The following is a 16391-nucleotide window of genomic DNA, read 5'->3' as shown; positions in this document are numbered from 1 at the left end:
TTGTTAACTCTGCCAGGATTGCTGAGTCATTGCTGGGTCATTGCTGTATCAACTGGGACATACAAGTGGAAATTAATCACCCAAGTCTAATTTCCAAATCTGAAATTACCACCACTTTAGTCACTTTTAGCTTCTCATTTTTAGTTTATTTAGCTTAAAAAGTTAGTCTCAAGTTTAGAATCAAAGCTATAAATTTTTCTCATGCATTAATGTGTGACTTTATTTTATTTTTATTTGAAATTCTTGGAATTACTTTTAGTTGATTTAACATTATTTAGTAAAAAGTCCCTGTGGAGACGAACTTTGATTACTTATCATTGTATTACTTGTTTATGATTGTGTACACTTGCGCAATTATAAAGCAATATAATTTTCACAACAACTATCACACTCATGACACGTTTACTAAAATATAATAGTAATCAGAATAAATTAATGAGAGAAATGAAAGGGAATCAAATTTCATAGAATTAGAATTATTATTTTCACATGTTGTTTATTATGTTGACCGAAAATAGAAACATAATTATTTATTTTGTTTACATCAATAAAGAAAGGTAATCAGAATGTTTTAAATTAATCATATTACCCTTCATATAAAATTTACATTTTTCTTCTAGTTATTAAATAAATTAAATTATATAAAAAATAAATAAATTCATGACTTTAGGGCCATCAAATGCTAGTGGATCTTCAAGAAGAAAAGAGGAGTTGATGACAAGTCGAAACTTATAAAGCTAGACTTGTAGCAAAGAGTTATACCCAAAGAGAATGTGTGGACAATGATAACACTTTTAGTCCAATAGTCATGCTCAAATCCATCAGAATACTCTTATCTATAGTTGTCGCTCTTGATTATGAAATTTGGCAGATGAACGCGCAAGACAACTGTTCTTAATGGAAAGCTTGACAAAACCATCTATATGATCAACCAGAAGGGTTCGAGGTTCCGGGACAAGAAGGGAAAGTATGCAAGCTCAATAGGTCCATTAGTGTTGTTGGCGTTATTCCAATCATGGATAAGCCACTAGTGTTGTTGTATGACAACACTGGGGAAACCGCCAATAGTAAATAACTTTGAAGCTACAAGAGAAACAAACATATAGAAAGGAAATACCATATCATAAGGGACTATGTAGCTAGAGCAAACATGATAGTGGAGAAGGTTGACACTGAAGACAATCTAGTTAATCCATTCACTAAGACACTGCCAAAGACTACATTGAGAAATATATTAGGAATATAGGATTAATTGAAATGTACTCATAATTTTATGTTAGTGTAAGTGGGAGTTTGTTGGGTTTATGTCATAAATAAAACCATATTTCAATGTAATCTTATTTATCTATCAATAAAAATAAAATGTTCATTGTGATTATTGTCTATTGCATGGTTCACATATTTATTTCATGATTAATTGTTTAATATATAAATTATGTTAAATCATGAACTTATAGATATTTACAATTATAGTGTTGTCACTATAGTAGAAAATAATTGTGATTATATGCTTTAAGCTATTTGAGTCTCATGATTTATCAGTGTACTGATTTACATTGATGTGATAATCAACGATATGATTTACTTATACTTGGATAGGTGGTATATCTTTTCTAATACATTAGTAAAGTAATCAAGGATCAAATGTATAGGTTTGCATCGGACTGGACCGATATTGATAGTGGAAAAAATATCATAAACTTACCGTTATATATTTTCCAGTTCATCTCAATCTTGAAATGATTAAACTTTAAGCTAATTGTATTATTACAGTTTTTTATTTTTTTCGTTACCAACTTACCTCTCAAATGAGCTCATACTTACATATAGAAAATAGATAGTTCAATTGAGTGAGAGTGTTAATCATGGATGCAGACATCTAGAGCTTCTATGATTATTTAGAAGTGAAACGATAGTTTCCTTTGAACTTAGTTAAACAAGATTAATTGGTGGAGTATTCATTTCAGTAGTTATATTAGTTTACTAAAATATCATTTACAATTAGCTAAGTGTTTAAAGGATGAAATACATTGAAGGGTAAGTAGGTAATTTTGTCTTTACTCGATGTAGACCACCTATAGAAGGTCCTTGCTTATTTTGACTATAACAATGGATAATTTATAACATATCTACATTGGAGATATAGAGCGTTCTATATAATAAGAATGTAATTCTGAGTATATAATGGAGTCAGGAGGAATTATTAAGTTAAAAAATTTACGAGGGTAAATTTCAGATTAACTTATTGGAAGCTTGATTATATAGGCTCATTGCCCCAACGATGCATGGGATAATATCATCTTGTAAAACTCAATTAATTAATTTGGTTAATCAATTAAAATTCATAAACTTACTATGTCACATTTAATAAGTTACACTAAGCCTGTGTTAAATTGATAATAAAAGATAAATTAGGTTTTATTTGTTAATATGACACTTTGTGAATCTAATTAATGAATATATTTAAACTATATTTTGTTTGATAATTATTTATAATTATTAAATTAAAATTAGTGTTTAAAAAGTTTAAATTGAATTAATAAATAGATTAGTAAAAGACAAATTTATTTTTAATCAAGATGTGATGTAAAATAAATGACTAAATTCCAATTTGGCCCTACAAATGTAGTGGGCAGACAAGCATTAGACTTTTGATTAAATTTCTTTTTCATTCAATCATTTATTTAATTTAATAAAAAATTTTAAAAGTAAATACTATTTTGGACCCTGTGTTTTGCAAAAGTTACAAATTGGACCATGTGTTTTGTTAAATGACAAAATGGACTCTCTATTTTCTAAAATAGTAAAAATAGGACCCTGAGCTTAATTTTTGACAATTTTTTTTTTTTTATAATACAACCAACTTGAAGACAATGCTTAATACGAACAAATACAAAAAATGTAAACAGTTTTGTTATAGCACTTTTAGATCGGATTATAATTAAATTTTATTTTAACAAAAAATCAATTCAGGATCCTATTTGTACTATTTTAGAAAATACAGGGTCTATTTTGTCATTTAACAAAACACAAGGTCCAATTGGTAACTTTTGTAAAACAGAGGGTCCAAAATAGTATTTATCCAAATTTTTATTTGAAAATGGGAAATCTAAAACCTAAGGCTTTGGTTATTTAAAAGAAGAGAAGAGAGAACTTACATAAGTTTTAGTGCCACAAACTCTCCTCTAGTTTTATCCCACATATAACCGAACAATCAACCTTTGTATTTTGAGTGTTATCCTACACTTGTCAAGATTGATATTCATAAATTTGTGGAAGATTATGGTGTTCTCAATTTCATAATCAAGTTCAAAGTCGAAGACAGGCTCTACACTTATTTTGAAATCTTGCTACAGAAAGGAATCAAAGATTAAAATGTTAGAACATAAAATACATATTATTAATCCTCAACTTTATGTGTTTAAATTGGTTATATATATATATACAATACATATATTGTATATATATATTTAGGATGTTAGATTGTATTGTATAATCAACATACATTATTAATAAGGGTAAATACCATTTTAGACTTTTTATAAAAGTTACCAATTTAACTTTGTGTTTTGTTAAATGACAAAATGGACCCTGTATTTTCTAAAATAGTACAAATAAGACCCTGAATTGATTTTTTGTCAAAATAAAATTTAATTATAATCCGATCTAAAAGTGCTATGATAAAACTGTTTACATTATTTGTATCTGTTCGTATTAAGCATTGTCTTCAAGTTAGTTGCATTAAAAAAAAGTTGTCAAAAATTAAACTCAGGTCCTATTTTCACTATTTTAGAAAATACAAGGTCTATTTTGTCATTTAACAAAACACAGAGTCTAATCTGTAACTTTTGTAAAATACAGGATCAAAAATGATATTTACCCTATTAATAAATAAGATCACAGTAAAATAAGCTCCAACAAATATATCTTTGCTTGTATCCTAACTAATTGGTTTAAAGGATAATGTTTTCTTAAGAAAAAATATTAATGAGTTAATAAGTTAATAAAACTAAACACGATACTTTATACAAATGAGTCAATTATACAAATGAGTCAATTTGTTTATAAATAGATTGAGCTTATATTTTAATTTTTTTACAGAATTAATATATGTATAGAATTTAATTTAACATTTGCTTATAATACTTAAACCTATACACATTATAATACTTCATGATCAAGACCTATACACACAAATTGCCCACCCTAATGGGAAGCTAGTTTGGAATGCTAATATTCCAAACTTCTTATGTTGTATCTCTTGAATGAATTTACCGAAAAAAAACGTACAAAGTGGTAAGAGTCAATATTGATGTGATCCTTAAAAGGTCAAAAACGACATGTCGTTTACTCAAAACAACTCAACTCTTACATAGAGTAGTGGCTCAGTTCAGAGTTTTCCTAGCTCAAACTTGATACACAAAAAGTGGGAATCAGGAAAGGAAGGATGAGGAAACTGAGATGGGTAATGGACGGAAGTGGGTTTTGGGAGCTGGACGCCTCCACCCCGACCACCATCGATGGACTAGCTCGGCCTATTCCCGGAGACACACTTCCCTTGGGCTTATCCAGAGGTGCTAGGCTTTCCCGCCCCAAACAGATTGATTTCTTTCAACGATTCATGGCCGCCCCTGTTGTTCCTTCTTACTCCGCCGCCGATGGCTTCAATCTTCAACGCGTTCTCACCATCCCTTTCGCTGACAACTGGTAACCATTTCATTTCAATTTTCTGCTTTCATATATTGGTGTAGAATATAATATCATGCAATTGTGGACTTCAGCTTTAACCCACCCAGAATTTGAATGTACGGATTAATTACAGTGATAGGCTGATACCAGAATTTTGTTTCATTATATATGCAATGCAGCTTTACCACATTGCTGGGTCAGTTTAATTTGCAAAAATTCGTTTCGTCCATGAAGCATAGTGGAGATAAACCTAAATCAGCATCGTCATGGCTTCAAAAAATTGGAAGACACTTAAAGAATAAGTCATTATATGCTTATGGTTTGTGCTCGGAGTTATTTTTAACACCTGATGATACATTTCTACTTAGTGTTGATAAATATGTTGAAAAAGACTTGTCTCGAAAGAAAGCAGTTTTTCATCACAAGGTAAAATAGCTTTCAGCTTTAGCACTTACTAAGATTGCAGTTGGTTATAGCGTAAAGACTAATTGCAGATGACATTTATATCTTTTATGCTTTATGTGAAGAATGTTTCATTCTATGCTTGCAGTTTCCTTATCATGATTTAACTGTGGAGGCAGTTTGGCCAGGACTTTTTATTGACAAGGATAGAAACTATTGGGATGTGCCATTTTTAGTGGCAGTTGATTTGGCTTCTTCTGTTTCTGATTCTGGCATAAGTTATCACCTTTCTGCGGTCCACAATTCGGGCTCACCGGAGCAGTTTGATGGCAATGGGAGCAATCAAGCACCCACGATTCTGCTTCCCGGGTTGTCAGTGAAAGGTGCTTTTGCCTATAAGAAGGATATAGAGCTATGGAGAAGTATTGCACCGAAGTTGGAGATGGTTCAGCCATATGATATTTTTCTCTTGAATCCTCGTGTTTCAGCTTCAGGAATCATTGGTAAGACATTGCCAACTTCTTTTACAGATTTCATTGATCCTCTGGAACTCAGCTAAGAAGAGTACAAACTAATAAAGATTTCATCTTTTCCATTAATTGAATCAAGCAGTTCTCTGGTTCATCTGAAAGCTGTAACTAATCTGTGGTGGGCATGATGGTTTGTCATAGCATGTAGTTGCCAAATTTTATTGCTAGATGTAGAGTCTCAAGGAGATTTGAGGATGAAAATCTGTTACGAATGCTTAAATTTGAACCTAAACTGTTTTGTGCAACTTTTATAAAATGGTATATGTAAATCACATTTTTCTTTGCATATAGGTGCTGCTGTTACAGCTTGTTTTGGTGAGAATTCAGCAAGGCCAAGAAGATTGGAAGAAAGTTTTCAGGGTTTTAGATGCTATAGTTTCCAGTCTGGCTCTGTAAAATCTGCCTTACAAGCAGACATGTTTGGATCTCTATTATTTACAGCTCAGTATGGGAGCTTCCAGAAGCCTTATTTCGATCTTACCCGATTTCATGCTCGACTGGATTTCCCTTCTGGTTCAAAATTTCTTTCAGGTGCAATACGGCTAGCACAAGATTTTGTGAATTCTCAGCAGCCAACTTCTAATGCCCTTCAAGCTGTTTGCCCAAATACATTTCTCTCCCTTCAGCAGCAGGTATTTTGAGGCATATCTATGCATTCAGTGCTTAGAATTTATTTTTCTTTTGACTTTTTTCAAACATTGTTTGTTTGCAGATTGCTGGGCCTTTTAGTTTGAGGGTTGATTCCGGAATTTCTGTTGATTTGAGGAACCAAGATTGGAATATAGGTCTGGAAGAGCCCATAATTGCCCTAGAATATGCATTGCAGGTCCTTGGTTCTGCCAAGGCCATTGCTTGGTATTCCCCAAAGCAACAAGAATTCATGATTGAGCTTCGTTTCTTTGAGACTTAAATTATTTACCCTCAATTATTTATAGTTTATGCTACAACCATGAGTAATTAGAGATTTTTTTCACTCATCTCACATAGCTCCATAAAGAGTACTAGTATTACTTACATGTTTGTAGCAGAAATTGATTTAAGAAAAAAGTAAGAGGCATAGGAAATTAAATTGAGCCACATTCTTCTAAGACCATCTCTAACCTATACACATAATTTGGTGTCAAAAACTATTTTCATTCTAACCACAACACCAAAAATTACACTAAAAAAGATATTTATTATTATTATTATATTAACTTTTAATGAAATAAAATATTTTTTTAACACTATACTAACTTACTAAAATCACTACAATTATAATATTTAATTAATAAAATTAGTAAAACATATTAAATTAAAATATCATATTGCAATAATATAAATATTACATTAGTAGAGAAAAAATATTACATTAATGACGAAAAAATTGCAATAAATTAAATCAAACTTAAAACACACATTTGAAAAGATTAATTAAATTATATTAATTTTGCGAGCTACCATATTCGTTCCGCGGGTGTTCGATTAATGCATTTCAAAGCTCAACATGAGCTTTTTTATCTTTAATTTTTCTATGTCTAGCAAGAAATTATTGAAATTGAGCATTATCATCTTCTACTATCTCAATTTATGGACTTGGTACTTTGACTCGCTCTTCAATTGATGCATTTAGATTATGTTCATCTTCTATTATCATATTATGCATAATAATACACAAAGTCATTATATCATGTAAAACTTTTTAATTCCAAAGACGTGTCAGTCCAACAATAATTGCAAATCTAGACTGCAATATTCTAAATGCGTGTTCAACATCTTTTTTATATGTTTCTTGTTTCATTGCAAATAATTTTTTTTTTGGACCGCGTGGATAATGAATAATTTGAACAAGAGTAGACCATCTTAGATATATACCATCAACTAAATAATAAACCATATTATACTCTTTTTCTTTAATAACACAATTAGCGGGTGGAACAATAGCTTGAGCAAGATTAGCAAAAATATGAGATGCTTCTAGCACATTAATGTCGTTATTAGATTCTGGTAAACTAAAATATCCATGTCATATCCAGAGATCATAGTCAGCTATTGCTTTAAGAATAATAGTCGGGGACCCACTACGACAGACATATTGTCCTCCCCAAGCAGTTGGGTAATTTTTTTTTCCAATGCATACAATCTAAACTTCCTAGCAATCGTAGAAAACCTCAACGTTCACCAATGTGGAGTAGCCTTACAACATCATGAGTGTTAGGTGATCGGAGATAGTGGGCTCTAAACACCTCGACAACAGTACAACAAAATCGCTTCAAACTTTTTAAAGTTGTAGATTCTACTATTTTGATGTATTTATTGGTAGCATCTGTCGGCACACCGTACGCTAACATTCTAAATACAGTTGTTACTTTTTACAAACCTGATATACTGAGTTTTTCCATTCTATCCCTTCGCTGGATGAAGTAATTATCATGTTTTTGTATAACGTCCAAAATATAAAGGAATAAAAGACGACCTATTCGAAATCTTTGGCAAAACATCAAATTGGTAAATTGAGAATTCTCTGTAAATTAGTCATTGAAAAAATTGTGATCAATATTTTCCCGATCACAGTTAATAAATGAGTTATTTGCGGCAAAACCTCCTTAAGTGGCCAGATTTTTACAACTAAACCCCAATTCTAAAATTTTGGTGGTAAAACTTCCTAAACCCAAGTTCTGTTAGCAGATTAACACTTCCATCCATTTTTAGCTGTTAACTGCCATGGTGGAATGTCCATGTGTACACAGTGTACACGTGACACAATTTTATTGGTCCACATAAATAAATATTTTAAAAAATAAAAAATTAATTATTTTAAAAATGAAAAATATAAAAATTATTTTTCTTTAAAAATTAAAAAATTTAAAATTAAAAAAAAAAAACAATTTTAAGAAAATAAAAATTAAAAAAAAAAAAAAAACCAAAACTCCCAAACTCCCTCACGCCCTTCTTCTTCTTCTATCTTTTTCTATCCTAAAAAAAAACCCTAACCTAATTAGGCTCTCTGCAACTCCAAATGGCAGCAGCCTCTACCAAACTCATCTCCTCTCTCCTCCTCCTTCACTTCCCTTCTCAGGGTACCCTCCTCCTCCTCTCTCCCTCCTCCGCCGCCCTCAAATCCCAAATCCTCCACCACCACAACCTCCATAATCGAATCTCCCAAATCTTCCCACTCACCAACGCCTCTCTCTCTACTCCTCCGTCTCCGTCTTCTTCATCACCCCTCGGATTCTCATTGTCGACTTCCTCAACTCCAAAATCCCCACCTCTCCGAGACCTCCATCGAGGCTTTCATCGTCAGAATCCCCACCTCTGCCATCGCCAGGCTTTTTCTGATAAGCCGCACTCGATGCACCTTTGGCCTCGGTTCCATGTTTATGTGTCTCAAGAGTTGGAGAAGGAGGCTCCTGAAGTGGTGGATATTAGGGTTTTGGAGGCGATTTTCGAGGTCATGGATGGGTGTTTGAAGGAGATGAGTTAGACGAAGTGGTGGTGGCGATTGAGAACGAGAAGAAGAGTGGGAATGGAGCGGCTTGGCAGAGAGAGAACGAGAAGAAGAGTGGGAATGGGTTAGGGTTATTAGGGTTTATTTTTTATTTTTTTAAAATTGTTTTTTTAATTTTTAATTTTTTAATTTTTAAAGAATTTATTTTTCATTTTTTATTTTTAAAATAATTATTTTTTTTTATTTTTTTAAATATTTATTTACGTGGACCAATAAAATTGTGCCACGTGTACACTGTGTACACGTGGACATTCTACCATGGCAGTTAACAGCTAAAAATGGATGGAAGTGTTAATGTGCTAACAAAACTTGGGTTTAGGAGGTTTTACCACTAAAATTTTAGAATTGGGGGTTAGTTGCAAAAACCTGGCCACTTAAGGAGGTTTTGCCGCAAATATTATGACCAGGAATTGCGCCCCGACGCGAGCCTTTATTTTTTTTGGTGTTGGGCGACACAAAAATTATTATTAGCAGTAATTTGACCTATCACTTGCATTTCTATATTATCATAATATTCATTATTTGAAGAAGACGATGATAAATAAAATGAACTACTAGGAAAATAATTCATATTTTTTAAAGATAAAGTGTATATATTTTTACTGGTGTACCCGATATCATGTATATATTTTTACTGGTGTACCCGATATCATGTATCATATCAATGCTTTTTAATGTAAATATTTTTTATTTTTTGAATTCAAAAAGCAAAAGGTACGAAATCTCGTGGTTTAATCTTGGTCGCTAAAATAATTTGACTGGGATCTCAACCGTTACAATATGTTATCACATCACATCTTATCTTCTAAATCCAAAATCAGAAGATAAAAAATGTCAAGGGTAAATTTATAGTCAAAAATTATTTGAACACATAAGATCCTACATAAACGAAAATGCATGTGATGAGCGGTCCTCTTTTATTATTATTGTTACAGTAAGGGAAATTTGATTTTATATGCTTACAAAATTAAAAAATTTTATTATTAAACCAAAAATTTAAACCCTTAAAAAACTATGCATTTTTTTTCAAAACCCCAAAAATACCCCCCTCACAATTCTCTCTCTCTGCATCATCTCTCTCTCTCTCTCTCTCTCTCTCTCTCTCTCTCTCTCTCTCTCTCTCTCTCTCTCTCTCTCTCTCTCTCTCTCTCTCTCTCTCTCTCTCTCTCTCTCTCTCTCTCTCTCTCTCTCTCTCTCTCTCTCTCTCTCTCTATCTCACCCCAACCGCCCACCCTCACCACCACCTCCGACCTCTGACCCTCACTGCCACCTCCGACCACCCGCACCAACACCCCGACCCAGCCCCACTCTCTCGGACCGCCCAAAAGTCGCATCCCGAAATCTCTTCCTCTCTCTGAAATCGTAGAAAGAAAAAAAATTGCCACCAGGTTCGATGGTTGGACCATGGGGTCCGACCAATCGGACCCATGGTCGATCGGACCTGGGAGCAATTTTTTTTGCGTTTTCGAGAGAAAAATTGCTCCCAGGTCCGATGGTCGGACCATGGGTCCGATGGGTCCGATTGGTCGGACCCCATGGTCCGACCATCGGACCTGGTGGCAATTTTTTTTTTCTGCAATTTTAAAGAGAGGAAGAGATTTCGGGGTGCGACTTTTGGGCGGTCCGAGAGAGTGGGGCTGGGTCGGGGTGTTGGTGCGGGTGGTCGGAGGTCGCGGTGAGGGTCGGAGGTCGGAGGATGGAGGTCGGAGGTGGTGGTGAGGGTGGGCGGTTGGGATGTGAGAAAGAGAGAGAGAGAGAGAGAGATGATGCAGAGAGAGAATTGTGAGGGGGTATTTTTGGGATTTTGAAAAAAAAAGGCATAGTTTTTTAAAGGTTTAAATTTTTAGTTTAATAATAAATTTTTTTAATTTTGTAAGCATATAAAATCAAATTTCCCTATAGTAATGTGTATATATCAATATCTATGTGCATGGTGTGTACAGTGTACTAGAGTATATGCCATATGCACTGCAGCACACACAACAAATTGAAGTGTGCTTTGCCGTTACGTTTGAGCGGGATATAACACCAAATTTGATGTATGCATACTCGTTGGTGTTGCTCTAACGGGGGAATATTATTCGTAGGGCAAGTATACTTTCATCAAATAGTTCAGAATGCATCATCAAGCTCAATAATATTCATGAGTCAAAAGGATTAAATAAACTTACATAAACTTAGATTGCTTAAACAAACATATGAATCCTCAATTTAACTTGGGAACTTAACTCACAAGCTAACAACTTTCTCACACACGGCTCCTCCGGTTCCACTTATCACTTTTAACAGCATCTCGATCATTTTGACTCTTTGCCCTTCAACATATCTATATTGCCTTAGTACTTGACTGTTGCTGATTTTCACCCTATGACTAACATGTACCGATGTTACCTTAGTATTTGAATGTTGACCACATCCACCTAGTATTCGAGTTTCATTGAATATACATTCTGAACAAATGGTTTCAATGATAATTTGCCTTTAATGGCTTATTGAAGCTTGTATTGGACTTGGTCCCTCTCCTGATTCTTTCTCAAAAAGAACTTGTTATCAAAAAGTAAGCAAGTGTTTCGAACCAACAGAACATGAAGCTCAAAGCAATGTCACATATGAAAGACTACAAAGAGAAACTCTAGGACGAGATTTTTCTTAGAAAACTACGGGCAGTCAACCTATGAGTTGCCCCTAGAAACATGCATACCATTACAGTAGCAAATTCCAGAGAATACAACCTAAAAAATACCAACTCCGAGTTAAGCTTTGGCTGTCCCTCTATGTATAGAAATTTCCCAATTCAGCTATGAGGTTTAAATATTAAAATATATGGATATGTTAGTGGCGGAATAACCAATTCAGAAATTATAAGGAAAATAAATAGTTGAAACTACATAAAAGTACAAGTCAAACTGGAGGAGAAAACATTATTGAAACACTGGAGACAACTAAAATATTTGGATTAAAAATACATTTAACTAGATCCAAGCATTGCTCGAACCCTCATTGGAAGACCATAAAGCCTAATAAATCCAGCAGCATCGGCTTGATCATATATATCCCCACTCTCAAATGATGAAATATCTTGCCTATACAAACTATGCTTACTCTCCCTGCTAGTGACTGTGATAGAGCCTTTGTATAGTTTTAAAGTCACTGAACCTGTTGTGGTGTCTGTGATCTTCTCCATGAATGCATCCATTGACTCACGAAGTGGGTCGAACCATCTGCCTGCATACACCAACTCAGCATATTTCAGGGCCAGGGAGTCTTTCACTTGCATTGTTTCTCGATCCAATGTTAAGGATTCAAGCTCGCGTACAGCAGCAAAAAGGATGGTACCCCCTGGGGTTTCATAGACTCCTCGGCTTTTCATACCAACAAGTCGGTTTTCTACCATGTCAATTCGGCCAATTCCGTGCTTTCCACCAATTCGGTTGAGCTCTAACAACATATTTGCTGGTGAAAGCGTCTCTCCATTGACTTTAACAGGGATCCCAGAAACAATATCAATTTTTACACTCCTGAAGAAAAGAGACCATGTGAACAAACAAGAGGATTAGCACATACATATCAGCAGATAATAAGAGAAAATCAAAGTGAAACTCTAGGATAAACTCACTCAGGTTGGTTAGGTGCATCTTCTGGGTCCACTGTTAACATGTACATATCCTTCTTAGGTTCATTTGCCGGATCTTCCAAAATGTCACCCTTCAGTTTTGTAGAAAATACTCATATATGAGATAATAAGATCAAGATTTACAAGTTAAACAACACAGTGAGACCTCTTCTGATGCAAAGAAACTGAGGTAAAACCATTATATTTGAAATATTTAAAAAGGCCAAGATTCTGCTATTGCAAAAAAAGTATTGAATCAAGCCAGATGTTAATATTAGAAAAATGTCATTATATAACATCTTGTTATGGTTTATCCAACTAATATTATATTTAGTAGAATTCTACCTCGTGACTAAGGTGCCATAAATTTCCATCTCTGCTGTATATAGATTTCTTCGTCACTGGAACAGGCACATTATGCTTCTTAGCATATTCAATGGCATCTTCTCTGCCTGTAATATCCCACTCCCTCCAAGGAGCCACAACATTTAGTTTGGGATTCAAAGCGAAGAAGGTCAGCTCAAAGCGAACCTGAACACAGAACAGATGACATCAATCGTCAAAAGAAACAGATGGGACTAGTGTTAAACATGGAATTGCAAAACTTGCCTGATCATTTCCTTTTCCTGTACATCCATGAGCGACAGCATCAGCTCCAACTTCTTCGGCAACATCAACCATTGCCTGTTTATAGGATTATGTCAGTTAATAATTAACAGATAACAATCTATAAGAAAGGAAAAGGCCCCCATATATGAAGCAATTTGGCTTTTTAAAATCTGACAGATTTGAGTAGTGGATGCATAAGAATTTTTGTTTTACAGAATGTGGGCACAGTCAGTTTAAACTAATGTATCTTAGTTTTCTTTGTAGATACATACATTCACACCTAGTGACTTCAAAACAGTTGACAGCAAGAAAAAAAAAAGTCACCTTAGCAATAACAGGGCGTGCCATTGAGGTTCCCAGCAAGTATTTTCTCTCATAAATTGCACCAGCCCGCAGGCAAGGAAATATATAATCTTTTACAAATTCCTCTCGTAGGTCCTTCACAACCAACTGACAAGCCCCACTGGCCTTGGCCTTTGCTTCCAGACCATCCAACTCTTTTATGCCCTATAAAAAAGTGAGAACAAACTTACACATCCCAAGAAAATGTACCGAGAGAGATTGTCAATTACCAAGGACCGTTACCAAGAAGTAAAAAAACATACCTGACCAACATCAGCAGTGAAGCAAACAACTTCACAACCGTAGTTCTCCCTGCAGAGTTCAAATGCATAAGGTCAAAACAGGGCAGTATAATAGAAATAGAAGCACACTACTGCAGTTAAATTTATAAATAAAACACAAACAAGGTACATGCCTTAGCCAGGGAACAATGACTGATGTATCTAAGCCCCCACTATAAGCTAGAACAACCTTCTTCAATTTTCCACGTAAGCCTTTATTGCTTGTTGCTTCAGATATTTCCGGCTCTTTATAACTTGGCAAGGTTGATCTAATGACTGCAAGGTAGGTAAAAATGTCAAACGCCATTGAGTCAAAGTAAAATTAATTTATCTTGTGAAGAAGAAAAGTATTCACTAGTTCATCATTAACCAAGCACTAGTATAAGGCCTGTAATCATGTTCATGTACAAGAAAATACTGACAATGTTAATGAGTCCACATCAAGTTAGTTTCATTAGATCAAGAGTAAGATAATTGAAACTACCAAAGAAGTAAGAAACAGAGTAAAAGAACCAAACCTTGCTTGTTACGAGAGCCAACACTAGGGCCATTACTTCTAATGGATACACAAGCATTACCATAAAGCTCATTTACTCTCGCCCCCAACTACGAACATAAATAGACGAGTTAATTAAGAGAAAAAGTAGCAAAAATCCAAATAAAAGATACACCAGCCCCTCAAAAGAAAAATTACGATATCATCTAAAGAGATATATGTGCATCATTTAAAACACAGTATATATAACTACCTCTAAAGTTGAATTCAATTTCCTGGACCAACAGGCTTGGTGAGCTGAAAAATAAGAACCAAACGAGCATATTAATCGCAGAAAAGAGAACAAAAACCCGCCTACATAGTGATTGTTCTACAAAGAATAAAGAAAACCCCAGAACAACAATTCTATCATAGGTTTAAGCTAAAACAGTAGCGAAAACCCCAAAAGTCGTTCTTTTTAAGTGTGTGCATTGAGAAAGGGAAGAAGGGAAAGCCCAGAGGTTCAACAACGAATATTATGAAAACCAAGATTGAAAAGAAGATGAAAATGTACCTCTTTCTGGACCATGAAAAGCGAAGGTGGTTGGTGAGTGTGAAGAAGAAAATGACTTCAATTGCGCCATTACAGAAGTGGCTCAGGGACAGAATGAGAAAGGGTAAGAGAGGTGGAGACGTAGACGTAGACGGAGGTAGGAAAGGGTGACAACTTGGATTAGGGGACGGAGATGGGTGGCGGCCGGGCGAGTGTGGGTTTGGACAACTTGGATCAGGGTTCTACTACACTATAGGTGGTATAAGCTTACATGCTTTAATCACAATAATTTCTTTTATTTATATATTTATTATAGTACATTACTTTTGTTTTTTTTGTTTTTTTTTTTTTTTAATCACAAAAATAAACATAAATTTGTGTTTTTAATATTTTGTTTTTTAAGAAATAAAAATGTGTTATTTAATCACTTTTGTTTTTTAATTTTAAAAACAGAAAATAAAAGTGTGTTCTATAACTATTTTTATTTTTATTTTTTAATTTTATTTAAGTCGGGTCCAGATCTGGGTTTGGGATCGGGGCCGTGGTTCAAGTCCGGGACTAGGACCAGGGCTAGAGTCTGGATCCTAAGGTCTAGATTGGGATCGGAGTCCAAAATATTGATTAACAAAAAAATTATTTAGAAAAATTTTGAAAATAACTTTTTTTTTTATTTTCAAAATTTTGATTCTTAATTAAAAATTGAAAAGTGAAAACAGTTTTATAGAATATGTTTTTGGAAAATATTTCAATTTTCTAATTAAAAAAATATAAAAAAAAGATTAAAAAAATATTACCGACACACTATATTATTTTTTTTATTGGTTACATGCTACTTTGTGTAATATAAATATTACAAATTACTAGGAGTGTTCATAAAAAACGAAAAACTGAAACTGACTGTCGAACCGACCAGACCGTAATTGAATTTTCGGTTCCACGTCATCACCAAATTTGGCATTCGGTTTCGATTTCGATTTTTTGACATGGCGGTCAGTTTTGATTTTTGAAATAAAAAAATGGTTAAACCAAAAAAAACTGTCAAAACTGTCAAAAACTACAATAAACCGCCAAAACCTATCCAAAACTGCCAAACTAAAAAATCACTAAAAACCGTATGGTCGGTTTTATACGGTTATAATTTCTAAACGGTCGGTTATAAAATTGTAAAAACTGACTATAACTGGCCGATTTTTAATAATGTAATATATTTATTTAATTAGTTGGATAATAAAATCAAATTATTTTAATAGCTTATTTGGTAACATTTAACTTTTTTTTTTATATTTATATTAGTTTATTTTTACTGTAAATTCTTAGGAGTACTTACAATAAGTAATGTTAATGAATTTTTACATTACATACTAAAATTTAGTTAAATTTTATAATTATATTAACACAAGAAACTTTTAC

The 16391-nt window shown here is 33.7% G+C and overlaps 2 protein-coding genes across 2 annotated transcripts; one reads left to right on the top strand and one right to left on the bottom strand.

The window, feature by feature from the left end:
* The first annotated feature begins 4319 nt into the window (after nt 1-4319).
* Nucleotides 4320-6598, top strand: LOC115701302 (protein TRIGALACTOSYLDIACYLGLYCEROL 4, chloroplastic). Its single transcript, XM_030629055.2, has 5 exons — nt 4320-4707; nt 4869-5115; nt 5240-5594; nt 5913-6253; nt 6334-6598. The coding sequence occupies exons 1-5, from the start codon at nt 4448-4450 to the stop codon at nt 6529-6531; spliced, it is 1401 nt and encodes a 466-aa protein (XP_030484915.2). The 5' UTR covers nt 4320-4447; the 3' UTR covers nt 6532-6598.
* Nucleotides 6599-11944: 5346 nt separating this feature from the next.
* Nucleotides 11945-15293, bottom strand: LOC115699651 (argininosuccinate synthase, chloroplastic). The gene is made up of 10 exons (XM_061102630.1): nt 15003-15293; nt 14703-14746; nt 14472-14559; nt 14084-14229; nt 13936-13980; nt 13655-13837; nt 13331-13405; nt 13067-13252; nt 12725-12813; nt 11945-12626 (listed from the first exon to the last, which is right to left on the bottom strand). The coding sequence occupies exons 1-10, from the start codon at nt 15070-15072 to the stop codon at nt 12077-12079; spliced, it is 1476 nt and encodes a 491-aa protein (XP_060958613.1). The 5' UTR covers nt 15073-15293; the 3' UTR covers nt 11945-12076.
* Between the last annotated feature and the right edge of the window lie 1098 nt (nt 15294-16391).

This window comes from Cannabis sativa, chromosome 8, assembly GCF_029168945.1.
Source record: "Cannabis sativa cultivar Pink pepper isolate KNU-18-1 chromosome 8, ASM2916894v1, whole genome shotgun sequence".
Taxonomy (NCBI): Eukaryota; Viridiplantae; Streptophyta; class Magnoliopsida; order Rosales; family Cannabaceae; genus Cannabis; species Cannabis sativa.
Note: the sequence above shows the minus strand (reverse complement) of the source record. Positions and strands in the feature narration are given on the sequence as shown.